This window comes from Penicillium brevicompactum (assembly GCF_028827555.1).
Source record: "Penicillium brevicompactum strain IBT 35665 chromosome Unknown utg000005l_segment0_segment0, whole genome shotgun sequence".
Classification (NCBI taxonomy): domain Eukaryota; kingdom Fungi; phylum Ascomycota; class Eurotiomycetes; order Eurotiales; family Aspergillaceae; genus Penicillium; species Penicillium brevicompactum.
In genome coordinates this window covers 5,556,060-5,575,937 of record NW_026623208.1, presented here as the reverse complement: position 1 = coordinate 5,575,937, position 19,878 = coordinate 5,556,060, and the positions used below count along the sequence as shown (strand labels likewise).

The window sequence follows — 19,878 nt, the reverse complement described above, 5'->3', positions numbered from 1 at the left end:
CCGAAAGACGAAGTGAGGTATGAGGTGAATAACGCCCTGCTTGTTCTAGGTGTTGAACTACGACGTGAGACACTGTTGGAGCTTGAGAGGGTTTGATATTAAATGTGCTACTTTGGGTCGCCTAAATCACGGAAAGACAATTTGACTCGAGAGAGCAACGAGGCCCTCAACTATGTCATTGATGTTAAGATAAATATGGCCCACTGGCCCCCATAAAATGAAGTAATCCGAAAGATCAACAACTCTCAAAAGCAAATTCCCCTTTTTTTCCATCCTTGTGTGAGATAACCCTGACCCACTGGCCCATATGAAATGTAGTACATCGAAATAGCAATGACTCTCAAAAGCAAATTCCCCGTTCGTTCCATCCTTCAAATGATGTCAATGAGACCTTTACTGCGGTGAGGTAACAGGTCCAGATGTGTTTGTTGATCCACCCAACATGGTGATTTTGTCTTCGAAGACTTTGAACCGTGCAATGCATTTTGCCAGATCCTTGTCAAGCTGTTTGAGCAAGTCTTCCACCGGGTTCGAGTAGCCTATTCCTCGAAATTTTTTCATAGATCGAACGGATTCCAGGGCCTGGGCAGCAGTCGTGATGTGAGCTTGAAGCTTGAAGACCTTCTTCAGAAACTTTGCACATTCGATTATCTCGCTGAAGCTGAATTCTTCTAAATATGAGAAAGTCTTCATTGTCGCGGATATCCTGTGATCGGACAGCCCTGCAATCCAGGCGGCCATCAGAATCGGAGAGAACTTTTCCTCAAGAAAGGAGCCAATGTCATATAATTTGAGTCCATAGTCGGAAATTTTCTCCGAGCTTCCTTGCACAAGTTGAACAATTTGGTCGAAGGAATCGATTTGAGTGCCACCGCGCCAACCTTCGCAGAATAAAACATCACCGAGGTGGGAGGATAGCCTTTCAGAGTCATGGAGCGGCAATGATTCCTCATCTGAATGTCGATTTTCAGCTTCGACGGACCTGTATTCGATTATGGCTGCTTCGCGTAAGAAACTCAACAGTCTCTTGAGGTCATGTTTCGAGCGAAATTTGTAATCCTTGTTGATTGTGTCCTTGAGATCAAACTTGACGACCCTGAGGTATTTGTCAAGTCTCTTCTCCATGACCTCGTCGCTTGTGCGGGCTCCTTCCATTTTGGAGGGGGCTTCTCAGTAATGATGTATGATTCAGGTAAGAAGATGATGCTGTCGGGTAATGATGCACAGCTGGATGGATGTTTGAGAAGAGGAGAAGAAGATAGAAGACGGAGAGGATGTATGCTAGGGTGGTATGAGGTGAAAACCCAGGCAGAGTATATGAGCAGGTCAGGCGCAGAGTGATTGGTGACAATGGTCCACGCGTCTTCGCTTGCTGAGGTGAGAAAGTAGTATATTGGTCCTCTTAAACGTGATTGAGATGTTGTAAGAAGGAGCTTGGCTGAATGTTGACTGGTCGGTGTAGGAGAAGTAAGAGAGGGTGGGAGTGAGTATGCTGGTCTTCCTAAGCAACAAAGAGGTTAAATCAAGAAGCCCAGCTGGATGTTGAACGATGTAAGTAGTACGGAGTAGAAGCAAAAGAAAAGGTTCTGGGGAAGTGGAGGTCTTTTTATAGGCTTGGGACAGCTGTGTGGAGTGATCAAGTAAGAAGTTTTGTCAGTCCTCACTTACCGAAGTGAAGAAGAGCATAGGTTTGACTTTATGATGTATGATAGGTGATGTGAGGATGATGGTTGTGGAAGAATGCATAAATTTCATTAACAGGAGAGGTATCGAGCATTTAAAAACAGAAAAGGCATAAAAGTATCAATGCAAGGTGAGTACGACAACTCCAAATCGGGGAAAGGCATTGAGACATGATAAAGCATCTCTTGAGACATAGACTGTAACTTAAACGGGCGGTTCGACCGTCTGAAGGGGAACATAGCCTTCATCGCCTCCGGCAGAGCGTGGCTTTCCAGTAACATGAGACCAAAGCGAAGAGACGAGACCACCAGCACGACGACGCAGTGATCGCGGATCATCCGACACGATAGCAGCAGGGGCCCACCAGCTCGCCTTGCGAGCATGGACACGTCTAGGGTCGACCGCAGAGATCGCACCAGAACGCAGCTCCTTCTCGAGGCGCTCTGTCTTCATCCAGGAGGGACGACGCCAGAGCTTCAGAAGCAGACTGCTGACAACAACCGAGACACTGGACATGGCCATAGCGGCACCTGCCGCCATGGGCGGTAGCATGAAGCCAGTGAAAGGAAGGAACAGACCCATGGCGAACGGCAGGCCGATGACATTGTAAAGACAAGCCCAGATCAAGTTCAACTTGATGCGTGTGAAGACAGCCCGAGAGAGCGACAGACTGGCCGGCACGGAGAGGAGATCGTCCGGACGCATCAGGACGATATCGGCTGCTTCGACTGCGACGTCTGTTCCGGATGCCAGGGCGATTCCGACGGATGCTGTTGCCAGCGCTGGGGAGTCGTTGATTCCGTCGCCGACCATAGCGACACACTCGCCTTCTGCTTGGAAGGCGGAGACGATTTCGCGCTTCTGGGATGGTAGGACGGAAGCGTGTATTGAGGCTCTGGGGATTCCCACGGCTGTGGCGATTGCTATCGCTGTTGAAAGTGTGTCGCCTGTTACCATTGATGTTGAGATCCCCATACGGTGAAGAGCTGCCACTGCGGCCCTTGCTGTGTCTTTCACTGTGTCCCGGAGGGAGATAGTTCCAGCAAAACGGTTGTCGATAGCGACATGAATGCGTGTGATGCCAGAACCGTCGCTTGCTGGCTTCGGGGAATTAGCGTCTTGGTTCTCAGCCACTGCGGATCCCGAGGCCTCTGAGTCCGGGTCCGCATCTGCGGGCACAGGGACATCCTTTGAGCGAAGGAATTCAGCATTGCCGAGCAAAACTTGATGCCGGATGCGCTCGCCACTAGAGGTGGGCTCGACAACAGCAAAGATACCCTTGCCAACACAGTTGTCGAAGTCACCCATGATACCCGGCAAACCGTCCTCTCCGGGGTGACCCGATTCAGTCATCGCCGCGGACAAAATTGCCTTGCCAATGGGGTGTTCACTGCCCGTCTCTGCGAGACCCACGATGAGCCACCATAGTTGACGGCGCCAGTCGTTCATTGTCCACTGGGGCTCAATTCGAGTGTGAGCGACGCTCATTTTTCCGGTCGTCAAGGTGCCAGTCTTGTCGAAGACAACATGGGTGATCTTGGTGGCGGCTTCCAGGACAGCGCCTCCTTTGACAAGGATACCCTGCTCCGCGCCGACTCCAGTGCCGACCATGACTGCGGTTGGGGTGCTAAGACCTAGTGCGCAGGGGCATGCGAAGACGATGACCGAGATACACAGCTTGAGGCAGACCATGACCCGACCACCACTGCCTGCGACTTCGAAAATCATAGGTGGATGAGGCAGGATATGGCTGAGGAACATCCAGCCGAAGAACGTAATCAACCCAAGACTGATGATTGCGGGCACGAAGTAACCAGCAACAATGTCAGCCATGCGTTGAATCGGGGCACGGCTGGTTTGTGCGTCCTGGACTAGTTTCACAATCTGACTGAGTTGAGTATCCTTGCCGGCACGGATGACTTTGAAGTCAATTGAGTTTGTGCCATTCACAGTACCGGCAATGACCTGACTTCCTTTTGTTTTGTGAATTGGGAGCGCTTCTCCACTGATCATGCTTTCGTCAACATAGCTCTCGCCTCGAATGACTACACCATCGGCAGAGACTTTATCTCCCGGGTGAAGGATGACGATATCGCCGACCTGAATCAGCTCTGTGGGAATGCATTTGTGGCCGACCGTCATGTCTTCCGCCAATGCAGGTTGTTGGGATGCACCAGGGGTGGACTTCGAGGCCCAACGCTCGGCTAGCTTTTCTGCAGCGATGGGATCGTCATAGATCGTAGTCATAGATGGTGTTAGAGACATGAGGCGAGACAGGGCAGCGGATGTTTGGCCCTTGGCCCGGTTCTCCAGCCAGCGACCTAGGGTGATGAAGGTGATGAGCATAGTGCTGGTGTCAAACACAGTGCTAGGACGTCTGTGGTCCATGCTGCAAAGTCCCATGATCATAGTGAAACAACTGTAGAAGAAGGCAGCCGATGTGCCCAGCATCACGAGAACGTCCATAGTTGGGGACCGATGCCTCAAAGACTTGAAGCTAGAAGCATAAAAGCGTCTGCCGATGCCAAACTGCACCGGAATCGTCAGACAAAGGCATATCAAATCACCGAAATATAGGCCGGGGATCAATTGGAGATTGCCGAAGTCGAGGCTAGGCAAGTACATCGGAAGAATCATGCTGATGAGGAAGACAGGAACAGCAAAAGAGGCGGCAGTGATGAATGACCTTCTCCACTCCTGTATTTCCTTGGTCTTTGACAAGGATTCCAACTGTGCATTTGTATCATCAGAGTCGACTAGCAAGGCATTATAGCCAGCAGACTCAATCACTTCCACCACGGACCGGATACCAATGATGGAAGAATCGAAAGCAACCAGTATCCGTGAGGTTGCCATTTTTACCGATGCAGAATGAACGCCGGATTGCTGTACAAGGTTATCTTCCAATGCAGTTGCAGAAGCACTGTCCCGCAGGCCATGCAAACTCAGGTGCACCTGTTGCGTCTTTTTTGATAGAGGGACCTGCGCCTCTGATGACACAATGGAGGCATCGAACCCGGCATCTTCGATGAGGTCCGGAATTTTGTTGGCAGGGATGATCGTGGAGTCATGGACAACCACTGCGCGTTCGGCCAAAAGGCTGATGTTGAATTGGATCACTCCATCCACCGTGTTCAAGGCACCCTCGACACTGGATGTGCAAGCGCCGCAAGTCATGCCACCGATAGCCACGGTAGTGACCAGGATCCCAGACTTCTCCTCCGAGTCAACCGATGCTGATGCTTGAGGGGTAGCCATCGATGTGTCCAACACCCGGGCACCGAATCCTCGATCCTCGATGATTTCTGCAATCTGCTCCGCGGTGATGAGCTCGGCGTCATGTTCCACGACCGCACGCTCGGAAAGTAGTGATACATCCACCGAGTTCACACCAGTGACGTCTTTCAGTCCACTTTCCACTGCAGATGTACATGCACCACATGTCATACCCTCGACCGCCAGATTGGTAATCGAAATTTGCTTAACTTGAGCGACGTCGGGGGATGTTTGCTCCTCGGTCGATAGTACAGTCGCATCGAACCCGCAGTCCTCAATCATCTCTGCGATTTTCGCCGGCGGTAACACGGATGGATCATGTAGTACGGCGGCCCTGCCCATAATGAGACTGACAGAGACATCTTGAACACCGTCTACCCCTTTAAATGCGCCCTCGACTGCAGAGGTACAAGCGCCGCAGGTCATACCGTCAATCTTGATCGTCGTGGTGGCCATTGCGGGTCGAGCGGTCCCGCTGACAGGGCTGACCGACATCTCTCGACAGTGAAGCGCGGGGCGAACGCAATGGTGGGGAAAAGAGCGAACTATTGCATAGATATGTCTTTTGTGCCCGTGGGTATTTGTGATCGACGAACTGCCGTCGCGATGACAGGATGTGATAGCGTGATGGGGGATCGGAGGCTCACGGATGGCGCAAGGCACAGATCATTCCCGAATCAAGTCGACCAAGAGAGGCTACAAAAGGTTAAAAAGAATAGTTCGCAGACGAGCGCAGGAAGGCCACGTTGATTAAAAGAGACTAGAATTCTGCGCGCCAGGCGTGAAATGAAGGACGAGGAGGAAAGGGCGGATTTGATTACGCAGGATTGTGGATCTCTCTCCGCCGCGGCGCGGAATGCCATATGGCCAGCTGATTAGATGGTCGACTTTAGAATCGACACAATAAAATTCAATAAAGAAAGAGGTCCGAAGAATGTCGGCCAATGGACTTGGCCAGCCAAGTGTGATGGTGGTCTGAAACAGACTAATCTCATTGACAGATGTCGTGGTTTCAGAAGGTTTACACCTTGTATTTGGAGTACGTCAGCTGATATTGAACTCTACAAACCATGGCTATATACGGAGTACATGAAGACCCTGAGAAGAAAACAACAGCTTGTGAGATTGATACGGAAGATGCCACTGGACCTGTTCAAACCACGGTGTATTCCAAGTAAAGTGAATCAGGACTGTCAATAACAACCCGCCCAGACTTGGCGCATCAGATAAAGCATGTTTGCATACAATGCAAACACCACCAACTTCCATCTAAGCTCGAGAGCTCATCTTCCCCACATTGCGATTCGTCCTCTGCTTGAATCAACATGGACCAGACTCACACACGGGCCATCGAGGCTCTTCAATCGTTCATTCACCTGGCACAGTCAAACAGCGCCAGCTCCCCCGCTTCGTCGCCAATCTTATCACGAATGCTACCTCAAGTCCACAAACCTATGTCTTCGCAGAGTTACTCGAGTCACCCGCAGTCCAGGCATTACGGGCACCAGAGACCCCAGATGAGTTCAAAGGCTATCTGACCCTGTTGGAGATCTTTGCGTGGGGCACATGGGAGCAATATCATGGTAAGATCCTCGCTCCGATCTGGGAATCGTCAACGGTTATCCGTTGAACAACTTCCAATGACCTCGATCCATAATCGAATCTGAATACTAATGAACGCCCTGCAGCAACTCCGGGACTTCCAGAACTCAACGATGAACAAACCCTTAAACTCCGCCTGCTATCCCTCCTCTCCCTATCAACAACAATCAAACCCCTCACCTACTCCGCCCTGATGAACGCCCTCAGCATCCCCACAAAAGTCGAGCTGGAATCACTAGTGACAGCCGCTGTTTACGCATCCCTGATTAAAGCCCGCCTCTCACCCGCCTCCAACCCACCATCCGTGAACGTCACAGCCGTTGCCCCACTACGCGACGTGCTACCCCAGTCTCTCCCCAAAATGATCGCCAATCTAACGGAGTGGGAGTCGCGTTGCAGCGACGTTGTCACAGATCTCGAGGCGGAGATTGCACGCGTCAAGAGCGATGCCGCCAACCGTGCCGCGAAGAACCAGGCACTACGAGAGGCCCAAGAGCTGGCGATCGAGAAGATACGGAACCGCGGCAGTGAACCTATCAGGAAGCCCAAGCGGGGTGCTGGTCGTCTTGGGACTGGGGCTGGTGGGAGTAAGAGGGATGCCGATAATATTGAGGAAGATGATGGGTTCTTTGACCCTGCGGATGGCGAATATGGCTCACGCATGGATATCGATGAGGATCACGGTGCTCGCGGAAGTAGTCGGCAGCCCAAGCGAGTGTTGGGACGCAAGTCTTGAAGAGCGGTGTCGCATTGCTTCAACTTTGCATCTTTGGGCCGCATAGCTATGTGGAACGAAGCATACTTCTTCGAGATAATCTTACGAAATGAAATGAAACGATTGGATTACAGCTTTGGATGCTATGCATAAGGTTACTTCGATGAGAGAGCAACAGTAAATTTTCATTCGTAAGGCCGAAATGGCGACGCTCATCAAGAAGACAATCAATACATACAATACAAGATGTGAAAGTCAATAGGGGTATTGTTAGAATGGAAGAAATCACAGCAAGGCAATGAACGCAATAAATATGGACAGGACAAAGTGAAAGGAAAGGAGGGACCGCTGATAAGCGAGTAGATGGGTGAGGACGATTCCTTTGGAGTGACTTCAATGGCTCCGGTGGATCGACAGTTCGATACACTGGATCTTCCAAGGTGCGGGAAAAGCGAAAGCTTATTAACCTTGGACGATGAGTTGAAGGTATTGCGGAAGGCATCAGATGGAGTTGGCAGAGCAAGTGGTTTTCGGTTTTCGGTTTGATCAAAGGCCGCGGTAGAACATTCACAGCATGGTACCAGGGACGAAAATGAACAAAATGCTCAAGGCAGCCGCTGTCAGGAAGGCGATCATAGCAGTGACGAGGGCACGCTTGTTCAGAAGCTTTCGAACATAGGGCTCGCGAATCGGGGCCCAGTTCATAAAGGTGTATTCACTGTATCCTAAGATCGCCATTACAGGATCGATCTTGTACTGGTATGAGATGATGAAATATGAAGCGACGGCGAATGGAAGGATAATCTAGATAGGTTAGCGACACGGCACAGCAGCGGTCGAAGAGAGCCAGGACTTACCCAGCAGCGGATGTTGCGAGGCTTGTTTCTGAGCACGACGTAGAATGCACCCCAGAAACCTCCGCCGAAGCTGATGAGAGCAAAGGCAAGGCGCAAGATAGTGCTCAGAGGAACCATGTTTCCCAAAGCCTTTGCCTGCAAAAATCCGGGGAAAGCATCACGTTCCATAGCCTGGAAGACATAATCCTTAGCGGGGTCGAAAACCTCGGGATCATCTCGGCCGTCGTCTTCGACTAGGTTGATAATTGTGGAAACCATTGATTCGGGAAGCATGATTTCTCGTTCGGAGCCAGGAAGAAGATAGGTGTAGAGGATCTTTTCGGCACTGGCGCGGATATCATTACGGTCGACGGTGTGACCGGGAGAGTTTGAGTCGTTGTTCCGTGAGTCTGGCGTCTGACGGCCGTCTTCGTTCGAGGGAATTCGGTGAGCTGATTCCTCAGACGAGCCCAAGCTATTTTGTCGGGAGGGTGATGAAGTGGCGCCCTCGGAGCGAAGGAAGGCAGACAATCGGTGATCAGCGTCTCTGTCCTTCTCGTTTTCTTGGAATCCGGGTCTTAGGCGAGAAGGCCCGGCCTCTTCCAGTGGAATGTCGCCCAAGTTCTCCAAATTGTCTAGCATGGCAGATGATTGTTTGCTGTCGGCTCGTTCAATGTCGGGGGTCGCGACCAGGACAGAACGTCGGAGTTCTCGGACATAGTGTCGACACAATAGCATGTGCTGAGATACATCAAGCCTGCAACGACTGTTAGAAGGGCATTCGATATAGAGGCAAAAAAAGGGCCTCACCAGAAATCTAGGTAGTCCACAGAGCGCTGTTGATCCCGCATGTAAATATAGAACGAAAAGAGATCGACCGGAGCGAGGGTTCGGCGGCTGAGAACCTCGAAGAGTGTAGGGAGGCGATTACGCGACTCTGCGTCGGAAATATCGTGGTGAGACATGTTGGTGGTTTGTCGAAAGTTGGCAACGGTGAAATGACCAGCACCGAAATTTCAAAGCGAATGAGGGACGCAACTGGGGGACCGGGAGAGCAAGGTCGCGTCGAAAATCAATCCCAAGCAGCCGAAGCGAATGCGAGTAAGATTCAGGCGATTGGAGAAGAGAAAAGATTGGAGAATGGAAAGCGAAAGGAGGGGTTTGAAATGAATTCCACGTCGCGAGGTGCGCAACGGACAAGAGGACCCCCTGAAAGTGGGTTAATCGAGCATAAACGAGGTCGACAATTGCTCAGCAACAGCAACCACTCGAAAGCAAGTGTAGCAACGAAACGAAAGACCGAGGTAAGGGTGAAGCAATTGAGGTTGTTCCAGCCATCCGCATTCTCCTCTCTGAAACAGCGCAATAACGATGATCCGCGGTGTACTCGTCAGGGGGAAATTAAAGCAAACATTTAGGTTATTACATCATGCACATCTTTATTTTGATTTATGATATTCTTGATATTCGAGAGCTCTGACAGTTGCTGCTTCTATCGATTTGTATATTTGATGTGTCTTTGGCTCTCTGAATTGTATGGAGTACTCCGGACTGCACACTATGCGGTGGATGCAATAAACACGCCCAACCCTAACATGTCATCCCCACAATTTTTGCCCCAAGTCTGAGCATAGATCAGAGTACTCAGTATGGATCAAAATGGGTTTGGAATCGGTGATCATGAACAGTTAGATAACATTATCTCAAACTAAACTGCAGAACACCTCTAATCAAAGGCTATCTCAAAAATCAATGCACACCTTTCCAATATGTTGGCCGCTCGTGAGATAGGTATAGGCCTCCACAACCTGGTCCCGGGTGAACTTGAAAGTCTTCTCCACGGGTAGTCCGAGGTTCTTTTCACCGACGAAACGAACCGCCTCTTCCAACTGCTGCTTCGAGCCAACCATGATACCGCGCACAATCGCACCCTTGCCCAAAGCGAGAAGTGAAACGTCGGGCATTTCCTCTTGGGGAATGCCAGCGAGGAAGCCGATAACAGAGATGACACCGCCGTAGGCAATGGCTTCAAGGGACTGCTTGATAGTGCCAGCACCACCGTTCTCGAAGATGTAATCCACACCTTGGCCCTCGGTAATCTTCAGCGTCTCGGCGGCCCAGTTCGGTGTCGTCTTGTAGTTGATGGTGTAGTCGACATCATACTTCTCCTTGACATATCGCAGCTTCTCATCGGATGAAGAAGTGATGATTGTCTTAGCACCGGCTGCCTTGGCTAGGATAAGACCGGTGATAGACACACCACCAGTGCCTAGATGGATTGTTAGAATCTTGTATGCTGCCAATACATTTGATGCGACTGACCTTGGAACAAAATGCTCTGACCGGGCTTAATTGGGGAAGCTCCATACAGCGAGTTCCAAGCCGTAGTGCCCGTGCAGACAATGCTAGCCCATTGGGCATAACTCAGAGAGGAGCCGTGAGGGACCTTGACGACAGAGTGAGCAGGGACAGAGATGTACTCTCTCAAAACACCGTCGATAGGTCCACCAAGCCCATTCTCCCAGTTCTTGATCGGACCATAATGGGTTGCCTGATCAAAAGAGGTGACGACCTTGTCACCAGCGGTGAACCCAGTGACACCCTCACCAACGGTGACGATGTCACCCGCTGCATCGGAGCCAGGAACAACCTGATCCTTGACCGGGAATGGATATTTGCTAGTGGCAATTGCAATGTCCCGGAAGTTCAGTGCAACGCTTCGCACTTTGATGAGGACCTCGTGCTTGCCGGCTGTGGGTCGGGGCTCTTGGAATGCCGCGAGTCGTTCCCACGAGTCGCGGCTGGTAAGACGGAGAGCGGCTTGGGTGGACATTTTGATGTAAAAGTAATCGTTGTAATTGATTTTTGATCTGCATCAGGGGTGGGTTCCAAGAAATATTTATACTTCATTTTCGACCCCGAATGTTTTCAACCCCAACCCGCATCTGTAGAGAAGTGGAGCACTCGAAGGAATCAATAATCATCCACGGACAAGAAGATGCTTGATAATCAGTCTTGGATTCCAAGGTTCCAAGATTGAATGACTTAACCACACACCAGTGCTGAATTTAGCTTGTGCGTTTGACCCTGGGTAAAAAAGGTGTCTATTCCAACCTTGGAAACTGGCGGTGACGGCACTCAATGGGGCTTTGATGCATTTTATACCTCTACGTCAATTTTTCAGGGTTTCGAGAGAGAGAAAAAAAAAGTCAATTGACAGTTGCCGGACGAAATCCAGTCTGTTCTATTCCAAGTCACCAATTCCAATGTTGTGTTCAAGTGAGATTCACCCCAGACGGACCAAACTACATTCGGATTGCCATCCATTCACAGTGCCTGGAAACAATGTGCGATAGTGCACCACGATAGTTATGATGATGGTATAATTGAATAATCTCACGTGTGTCCTAGTATACACCTGGGCAAGCTTCTGACTCGAGAGCATCAGAGATGACCGACAGACATATCCCAATCCGACGAACAATATCAAAAACATGCGTTCCACTAGTGATCTCAGCCCATAGCCGAGCGGTTGATGCGGCAAGGCGATGTAAATTCTCTGCTGTCTCTTCCTGGTAATCGATGGTTTCTTGTAAATGTGTTTCTTTGACAAGGCCCTTCGCCATGGTGAGTAGTTTGAGTTCATCCCCACGCAAGGCAACTAGTCCACTGGTTCGAACGACTTCCGCAATGTTTTGCACCCATAAGGAAAGAAGCAATGCGCATTCAAGGTGGCATATGGAATGTTGGATACCCCAATGCATCACCTGGGTGCAAGCCACATTTTGGATGCCGACCCTGACGGGGATACTGAGGGCATGTATGCATTGAAGAATTGCCCTATCCAGTGGCGCAGATCGAACAAGAGATATTTGTTTAAACTTGGCCAGACCTTCTTTGGTCTTTGAGGTGTCGCTGGTGACAAAGTCATGACATAGTCCTGTCCTGATGTTGAGCCGGATGTAGGCCAGGCGTAGCAGCGCTGTTGCGTTGAGCCCAATCGGGCCTTTTGGTGAGTTTGGATCAAGAGTCGACTCCCATGTAGTTTCCCATGAATGCTGCCATAGCCTAAGGGCTTGTTCAAACGTTTTGAAGAGTTCGGGTTGAATGAATGACGTTTCTCGTGGAATTTGAATTTCAAGATATATCCTCTGGAGGATTGCGTGGATCAAGAGATAGTTTGAGAAGGCTGACACTCCCCATTCATCGCATATGCTTTGACCAATGAACAGTTGATTCAATGTTTGCACAAACGGACGCTCCCTCAAAGCCGATACATCGCGATGGCGCTGCCAAGCGATTGACGAATTGGCACCCCATTCGGCCTCACAGGACGGCAGACACAGGGCAACGTCTGGGGTCAATATCATTGGCGGTACATTTGTAATTATACTGTTCAAGTTGAGAATGACGTATGCAACGAGCAATGTGCGGCGTAGCTGTTCGTGAGCTGTCCAAGCCAGCCAATCTAGATTTGCGTTGCTGGAATCGTCTGGCTTATCGATTCCGAGCTGGCGTACCAAGTACGCGAGTTGACTGCTCATAGCTAAACTGTCTTGGAGAAGCGCTTGATCACCCCATGTGCCTGTGGCTATGAGGATGATCAAAGCTTGTGCTCTTTCAAGGCGAGCTTGCAGCTCGTCATCTTCGGTCGACGAAGCGCTCGATCGAGGGGTTTCGGTTGCATGCGATGATAGTCGAGGAGAAGAAGTAAATTCCCGAGCCCCGTGCCCTGCTTCAGTGGATCTCGGAGCGTGGGATGTCAATTGATCAATCAAATCATCACGACAAGATCCCAAACTGGACTCGATCAACGAGCGAGCTGCACCATACAAACGATAGCCTTCCCTATACTCAAAGCAGTAAAACGCACCAATTGCAGCCATGGACAACAGAAGCTCCATTCCAACATTCTCTGGCCTGAACGATGCCATATGCAGAAACGGAAAGTGGTCATGGAATTTTCGAAAGTAGCCCTCGAGATAGCGCACAAGAGTGCATTTTGATGGAAATGGTGTGTTCAGCAACGCAGGCTTCAAAGTCGTCATCTTGTTCATGATTGTTCTGTAATTCGAGGGCAATACAGCCCATGGGCAATTGGCAGTCTCAGATCTTGTGTCCATATTGCTGATGTCAATGTTATCGCCTAGGGATGGAAACCGTGGAGGGTGTCTTAAGTTCATGCTGTCATGCACGTCGCTGTGTAGCGGAGAGCTCTTGCTCTGAGTAGGAGTCAGGAGTTGAGGCACCGATATAGATCCATTTTCGGCAGAGCTGTAAGTCCCCAGCTCGTTCTGTGGTGGCATTTGCTGGAATAGATCACTAAGAGAAACACCCGTTTCCAGGAATTGAGATGGTATAAAGTCTGGAAAAGAGAAAGCGTCATTGTCCCACGACAAGTCAGGTAACTGCAATGCATCTTGACTTAGGGTTACTCCATAAGAGTCACTGGCTGGTTGAGCCATATTGGAGGGGTTTGGCGGAATTTCATCCGACAAAGGCGAGGGGTGAAAGCTCAAGCCCAGCTGATCTGGAGGCTCTACTTGAAGAGGTGCCCTATGTTCGGGTTCTTCAACGACATCTATGTCGTCCGAAAGACCACTTGACCGGGTGACTCGCCCTTGGGCGTGATGCAGCCTTTCATGGCGACTCAACAGGTCCCTGAGAGAAGACCATCGATCAGAAGAGTTTCGAAGATTGGAACGAGAGCTTACTGCCGAGAGAAAGAGTGACCACATTGACAGTGGAATGGCTTTTCCTGCGTGTCTAGATTGACTGCCAGATTAGATTTGATAGCAGCCAAGAATGATTGACGGCAACACGCACGGGTTCGTTCATGTCGTTTCAGGTGCTCCAAGCGCTTGAACTCTCTGTTGCAAAATTTGCATGGAGGCAAGTGTGATTTCGGTCTACCCCGAGGCATTGGGGCTTGAATCTGTGAAAATTGCTCAATGCTGTCAGGTTGATTAAGTGCCCCAAGTGATTTTCCACCCCGACTAAGTGGAGAATGGGGCATAAAAGACGATCACGGCTTCAAAGCTTAAAATAGCATATTAGTCAACCTACGTCATCACCTGGGCATGTGCTCCAGGGTTTTTAGGTTAGATCATACTAGAGGTCCTGGGCTTGGGATATACCCCAAGGCCCAATTGGGTATGTCAAATTTCACTTGAATGATGAATCAGAATTACCCCAAAGCCAGAGCACTTTGAAAGGTTTCTTCGTAATAATCTATAACAGGGTATTGCCTTGAATCCGAAAACCCCAACGCCGCTCCCAAAACAAAAACACCCACGCTGTAGCCAAAATTTGCTCTTAGATCAATGATTATCGGCAAGGTGCTAGAAGTAGGAGTCAGTATGTATCAAAAATATTCGTTCAAGGGACTACTCACCGACCACTCCGGAATATTCCGGATTTGCTGCCACATGAACTTCTCAAGTTTGTTTGCACTTTTGGCGTAGGGCGTGGTCTCATTATTGTATCTTCGACAATTGTCGAAAATTAACATGGCATCCTTAACGAAATCTTGTGGAGTCGGGTACAAGTCCTTCTCGTGTTTCTCTTCCATGGTCGAGAGGTCCATAGGCTCCATGATCACTTCATAGTAGTCAGGAACCTCGTCACGATTCACCGGCTGAGTAAATGGCCAAGCTGCACTGTTGTTTTGCATGTCATTCAACAAGTGCAGTAGCTGGTTGTAGTTTGGCCCGTGGCGAGGCTGACGTGCCAGTTCATCCATGTCCGGTGACCATCCAGACTCTTTGATGGCAGGGATGCTGAGTGGGTCGATGGCGTACACCTTGGTCTTCCATTCTTTAGGGGGCGGATGGACGATATGTGAGCGGCTGAAGGCACGAATCTTGGCTTGCACGGACTCCTTCTGTTTGGTCAGCATGCGTCCCATTTCCAAATAGCGAATTTTTGGGAGCATGGTGCACTGCATGAGTGTACCACCCTCATAATCTTTGATATAACCCATCCAAATTGACCTGTCAAGCGTGATCTCTTTTGTGAATCCTTGCTTCTTGAAGTAACCAATGGCATAGTTATCGGCGTAGGTAAGGAAGTGCATGATAGGAGATGTTGCTTTGACATAGTCCTGGGAGTGAATTTGTTAGGTATGCGCTCGACGGTAGTAGCCCAACAAATGCATACCTTTAGGTGAGACATCAAGTGTGCACCATAACCTTTGACTTGTTGATCTGAGGAAATAGCACAGAACACAATTTCAGCAAATTTGCGAGTGTTGAATGGACGATAGGTTATTCCTCTGTTATCAAGACCGATCAATACCTCCCATCGCTTTGCGGACCAGTGTGGAAACATACCCGACGACTTCCAAAGGATGCTTGACAATCGCTATGGATAAATGAGACCGGTCATACACAAGGCGAGCGATATAGTCCTTGGGCATTTTGGGCAGTTGCTTTTGGAAGATACACTTCAGGCCAGTCAAGACGATGAAGCTATCATGGGAGCCATCGTTGTTGACCACTCGAAACTCGATATCACCGCGGCGTTCCTCGAGTACTGCAGGCTTCGTATTATCAGTCATCTGTTCCTGGATAGATGCACGCGGTGTGCCTGTGTGGGGCTGGAGATACCTTCTCAGGGAACGGAACAATCCGAAGGGGAGCTTTCTTGAGGGGGCCATCTTCCTGTGCAAGATGAATGTTAGATCAAACAAGCCAGGTGTGATATTTTGAAGGCCTCACTTCTTTCTCAGGCGAATCGGTGCGTGCCTTCTTGCTCGCCTGCTGCCCGGAGTCTGGGGAAGCTGCGTCCTCAGAGGCCTTGCGCTTGAAGCCTAGATTCAAAATAGGGTGAGTCGCCATTCATGCACAAAGAATTGAAGCAATCCAGGCACTTACTTTTGGGAGAATCAGCAACCATGTTGATCTTGAGGTCTTCAAAGCTTGACTTGCCTTGCGCTGTCGCGCGGCATGACATGGGGTACGGCCGGATTAACTAATTGCCGATCGAGCCAGATCAACACCGGCCCATCATATAGATCTATCTTTCACTTGTATCCAGTCTCTCTCAATTACAATTCTCAATTTAATTTGTCCTCATGTCTCTGAACGAAGTCTGGGAGGCAGCCGCCAAATCTCCTTTCATCCCTCTTGTTGGCAAGGACGCCCAATTCTCCGTCGGCTTCAACTTGCTGGTCCTCGGTAAGTTCCCACTTATCGCAGCTTGGATAACGACTCATTTCTAACCAATTTCTGTTAGCCCTGGTGACCGCGACTCTTTTCGGCCTGAGTAAGTGTGAATTTTGATTTATGGCCCATTGAGCACGTACTGACATTCACGTCAAACAGATCGGTCTCTACTTGGCATCGCATCCTTGGGTGTACCGGCCGCACTGGCATTTGGGTTAGTAGTCCGCTGCACTGTACTTCTCGACATACAATGTACTGACTGGATATCTTGGGCAGCTTCGGAGCCGTGTTTACGATTTGTGCCGCCGGAGTCTACGTTTAAACGACGACTTGAACTATTGCGCGTCCCCTCAAATGTACCATAAGCGTTGGGCTCAGAGGGGTTTGTACTGCTAGAACATCCAAAGCCGTCACGCATCTGCGGACTTATAATAACTGTTCTGTGTCAAACAATATCGCGCCTGCGAAGCTTGAGCTAGCAGCTCCTACAAAATGGAGCCCTTTTTCGTCGGCGTCTCCAACAACGCCCAGCATCTCTATACATTGCTCTCCTGCATTGGATTCGCTCCCAAGGCTACCGTTCAAATCACCCCGGACGGACTCCGATTTTCAGTGGAAGAGGGCCGCGTGATCCAAGGTCTAGCTTTCCTCGACAAGTCGCTGTTCACGAGCTATACATTCAATTCATCAACCGATTCAGAGCCCAACCAAAATGAACCTTCCAACGACAATGAATCTTCCCAGCACTCAGACTACCCCCACTTCGTTGTCTCCCTCTCTGCCCTCCTGGACACCCTCAAGATCTTCGGCATCAATGAGCTGGATTCCAACCGATCCCGAGACACCAGTGTCACACAAGCAAACCCCGCCTCGTCAAGCGCATTCAATGCCCCCACGCTGCTGATGGACCGCTCTTGCACCTTACAATATGCCCATCATGGGGCGCCACTCACCATAGCGATCACCGAAGCAGGTGTGAAAACAACATGTGAACTCGTCACTTACGAGCCTGATGAGAACGAAGCAGACATTCCACTCCAGCGCGATGCGATCATCATGAAGATCATCATGCGCTCCGCCTGGTTGCATAACGCCATCGCTGAACTCGACTCCTCAACCCCAAATATCCTAAAGCTATCTGCTTGCGCAACACGTGAACCGTACTTTGCTCTTTCCGGGGCTGGCGGTCCTTTCAGTGAATCTACCATCGAGTTTTCGGTTGACTCAAACAACGGAGTTGTCGGTGGCGCGGGACAAGGTGCCCCACAATCCCAGATGCGCAAGGTACCAGCAGACGATGGTTCTTCCCGGAGTCGTGCCACAAGAGCCAAGGTTGCACCCACTGTCACAGAGACCTTCCTTGTGTCCCCGCCGTCTTCCGTGGGGGAACGTATTCAACAAGGTTATCGCTTTGCGCTGATTCGCAAGGCTGCAAGGGCCATGTCGGTTGCTAATAAGGTCAGTATTCGTGGGGATCGGCAGGGAGTGTTGAGTCTACAGTTCATGGTCGAGCTTGATGATCACAATGCTCCTGTAGGTAGACCGGTTGGTGCTGGTGTTAAGGGGCCTAATGGGCCCGTCTGCTTTGTTGATTTCCGCTTTGTACCACTTCTTGACGAGGAAGAAGCCGAGCTGGAGATGGATGGAAGTGAATAGCTAAGATCAAGAGCAATGAAAACTAGTTACATCCTACCAGTGCTTCTCCCTTCACTTGATGTGAACCAGATGACAGATACATTGCCCGGGTAAGAGTATCAAACAAGGGTACATCCTTAGATTAGAGTAACACACACAAACAGAAGTACTGAGTAGAAGTGTCAGCTAAATGACCAAATAAGGGCTGCCTGGTATAATAAATACCAGCTGGGTGAGGTGTCGCTTGTCCTGATTTCGCTACAGCTTAATCCCAAAGGGCCCAATCCTCTCCATCTGTTGGGACAGTTTCATTCCTACCCGAAGTACTGGGTTCGACTCCTAGTCCCGATGTCCAGCTGAGTTTGTTATCTTTTTCTTTTGGCTCTCCTACCTTGGCGTACCTTGGCAGCACACGATATCAAACAGACGCAAGACGGGTATAGAAACAAGTCAAATTCAACGCTTATGCTACAGCATTGCACAGGAGCCAGAATATTGGCTCCATGTACAGGAAGGAGAGTCGGAAATCTAAACCAGGTCCAACAAATCATGTACATCATCAAGGGTAGACATAGTGTCAGTATAAAAAAGCCAAGCCGAATATCGCTCATGAATGCGAGTATGTCCAATACTCCCAAGTGCTCTTTCGTAATATCAGAGAGTGGCACAACGATTTACAATCCCTCATGCATGGTCGGGATTATAGCTCGTCTCTCCAAGCATGCTTGGGCCAGGCGCAGCCGCAGTGGGTGTCGCCGGATGCTGGGAAGAGGGCTCTCCCACGGGCAGCTGAGGTCTTGGAATAGTGGCAGCTTGCAGCCTCCGGTCCAAAGCCTTCAGGGCAACAGCGCGTCTCCGCTCTGCCTCTTCGCGCTTGCCTGCTCCCCGTGCGCCCCCGCGAGAGTTCAGCAAGGTGGGCAAGCCCGCTTCGCCGCGCGCCAGCACCTGCTCATTCCCGGACGCGATATCATCCTCCGAGAAGGGTTTGAGGATTTTGACTGCTACCAGTAGAGTATAGATCTGCTCTGCGACGAATGCGATGGGCGGCTGCATGATGTCTGGGAAGAGACAAGCGAAAGCGAAAGTCTCGCTGGCATCGCCTTTGATACCGGTTCCGGTGCTCGATGTTCCGGTCAGGTCGGGCTGGTACTTGTAGAAGCGGAGGTAGGTCCAGCTAGCGAGAACGCCTAGCCAGGCCAGGAAGGCGGCTGTGTCTGTTCCGAAGGCGATGCCGCTGATTGTGTTGAGGAGGAGGAACAGGGCGGGGAAATGTTTGACGCGCATCTTCACCAGGCCCTTGAAGACTGTCACGGTGTGTTCCGGGACTAGTTGTTTGAAGGCGACTAGGAAGGAGGCTTGGATGGAGACGCCGCCGCAGATTTGAGTGAGCCTGGACGATCGGGTTAGCTGAGCGCGGGGTCTTGCGTGCGGAAATACATACGATGTGCCTGAGGTGCCTCCAAGAGATCCCCAGATTAGGTAGATTGGGATCATGGCCACACAGGGAACCACGGCGATCACAGCAATGAATTTGCTGAGTTCGCGCGAGCCCCACGCGCGCTCGAGGTACTTGCCGCCATAGAAAATGGTTGTGGCATTCAAGAGAAGGGTGAAAATGTTCTGCTCGACGAATGTAGCCGTGGCTAGGGTCCAGGGATAGTAGTAGAAGTAGGAGGGGACGAGGGTCAGATAGGGAACGAGGGGAGAGGTTGTTGGGGTTCCGCCGGTGGTGTCAATCTGGCGCCATCTGGCAATATTGTACAGCAAGGATAAAGTGATCAGGCTGACAAGGCAGAACCGAGTAGCAGGCGGAATATTGATTCGAAGCGACATATTGGAGCTCTGGGAGCTCTGGCATGCAGCGAGCCTGATGTTGGAGAAGGTTAGGCTTTAGCGTAGGGCGGAAAGCCATATTTGGCCCCATTGAAGGCTGGGCCTGCATGGAGTCTGTTCGTGCCGCTAGGCC

General features: G+C 50.4%; 10 protein-coding genes across 10 annotated transcripts; 3 read left to right on the top strand and 7 right to left on the bottom strand.

Moving 5' to 3' along the window:
• Positions 1-393: 393 nt before the first annotated feature.
• N7506_007986 (uncharacterized protein) lies at positions 394-1,155 on the bottom strand (the record flags this gene model as incomplete). Its single annotated transcript, XM_056957279.1, has 1 exon — positions 394-1,155. One exon carries the CDS (start codon positions 1,153-1,155, stop codon positions 394-396), a length of 762 nt encoding a protein of 253 aa, XP_056811613.1.
• A 732-nt stretch (positions 1,156-1,887) lies between these two features.
• On the bottom strand, positions 1,888-5,415 carry ctpA (Cu(2+)-transporting P-type ATPase CCC2; the record flags this gene model as incomplete). Its single annotated transcript, XM_056957278.1, has 1 exon — positions 1,888-5,415. The coding sequence occupies one exon, from the start codon at positions 5,413-5,415 to the stop codon at positions 1,888-1,890; it is 3,528 nt and encodes a 1,175-aa protein (XP_056811612.1).
• Positions 5,416-6,029: 614 nt separating this feature from the next.
• Positions 6,030-7,297, top strand: N7506_007984 (uncharacterized protein; the record flags this gene model as incomplete). Its single annotated transcript, XM_056957277.1, has 3 exons — positions 6,030-6,078; positions 6,294-6,542; positions 6,648-7,297. 3 exons carry the CDS (start codon positions 6,030-6,032, stop codon positions 7,295-7,297), a joined length of 948 nt encoding a protein of 315 aa, XP_056811611.1.
• A 546-nt stretch (positions 7,298-7,843) lies between these two features.
• rgsB (uncharacterized protein) lies at positions 7,844-9,077 on the bottom strand (the record flags this gene model as incomplete). The annotated part of the gene is made up of 3 exons (XM_056957276.1): positions 7,844-8,080; positions 8,134-8,869; positions 8,923-9,077. 3 exons carry the CDS (start codon positions 9,075-9,077, stop codon positions 7,844-7,846), a joined length of 1,128 nt encoding a protein of 375 aa, XP_056811610.1.
• A 777-nt stretch (positions 9,078-9,854) lies between these two features.
• On the bottom strand, positions 9,855-10,945 carry N7506_007982 (zinc-dependent alcohol dehydrogenase family protein; the record flags this gene model as incomplete). Its single annotated transcript, XM_056957275.1, has 2 exons — positions 9,855-10,381; positions 10,435-10,945. The coding sequence occupies 2 exons, from the start codon at positions 10,943-10,945 to the stop codon at positions 9,855-9,857; spliced, it is 1,038 nt and encodes a 345-aa protein (XP_056811609.1).
• A 574-nt stretch (positions 10,946-11,519) lies between these two features.
• Positions 11,520-14,035, bottom strand: N7506_007981 (fungal specific transcription factor domain-containing protein; the record flags this gene model as incomplete). Its single annotated transcript, XM_056957274.1, has 2 exons — positions 11,520-13,773; positions 13,827-14,035. 2 exons carry the CDS (start codon positions 14,033-14,035, stop codon positions 11,520-11,522), a joined length of 2,463 nt encoding a protein of 820 aa, XP_056811608.1.
• A 397-nt stretch (positions 14,036-14,432) lies between these two features.
• Positions 14,433-16,008, bottom strand: gcnE (histone acetyltransferase GCN5; the record flags this gene model as incomplete). The annotated part of the gene is made up of 7 exons (XM_056957273.1): positions 14,433-14,453; positions 14,507-15,214; positions 15,271-15,385; positions 15,444-15,670; positions 15,720-15,773; positions 15,831-15,922; positions 15,987-16,008. 7 exons carry the CDS (start codon positions 16,006-16,008, stop codon positions 14,433-14,435), a joined length of 1,239 nt encoding a protein of 412 aa, XP_056811607.1.
• A 178-nt stretch (positions 16,009-16,186) lies between these two features.
• N7506_007979 (OST5 family protein) lies at positions 16,187-16,599 on the top strand (the record flags this gene model as incomplete). Its single annotated transcript, XM_056957272.1, has 4 exons — positions 16,187-16,289; positions 16,348-16,377; positions 16,437-16,491; positions 16,554-16,599. 4 exons carry the CDS (start codon positions 16,187-16,189, stop codon positions 16,597-16,599), a joined length of 234 nt encoding a protein of 77 aa, XP_056811606.1.
• A 170-nt stretch (positions 16,600-16,769) lies between these two features.
• N7506_007978 (Rad1/Rec1/Rad17 family repair protein) lies at positions 16,770-17,933 on the top strand (the record flags this gene model as incomplete). Its single annotated transcript, XM_056957271.1, has 1 exon — positions 16,770-17,933. The coding sequence occupies one exon, from the start codon at positions 16,770-16,772 to the stop codon at positions 17,931-17,933; it is 1,164 nt and encodes a 387-aa protein (XP_056811605.1).
• A 663-nt stretch (positions 17,934-18,596) lies between these two features.
• Positions 18,597-19,745, bottom strand: N7506_007977 (rhomboid family protein; the record flags this gene model as incomplete). Its single annotated transcript, XM_056957270.1, has 2 exons — positions 18,597-19,302; positions 19,354-19,745. The coding sequence occupies 2 exons, from the start codon at positions 19,743-19,745 to the stop codon at positions 18,597-18,599; spliced, it is 1,098 nt and encodes a 365-aa protein (XP_056811604.1).
• Between the last annotated feature and the right edge of the window lie 133 nt (positions 19,746-19,878).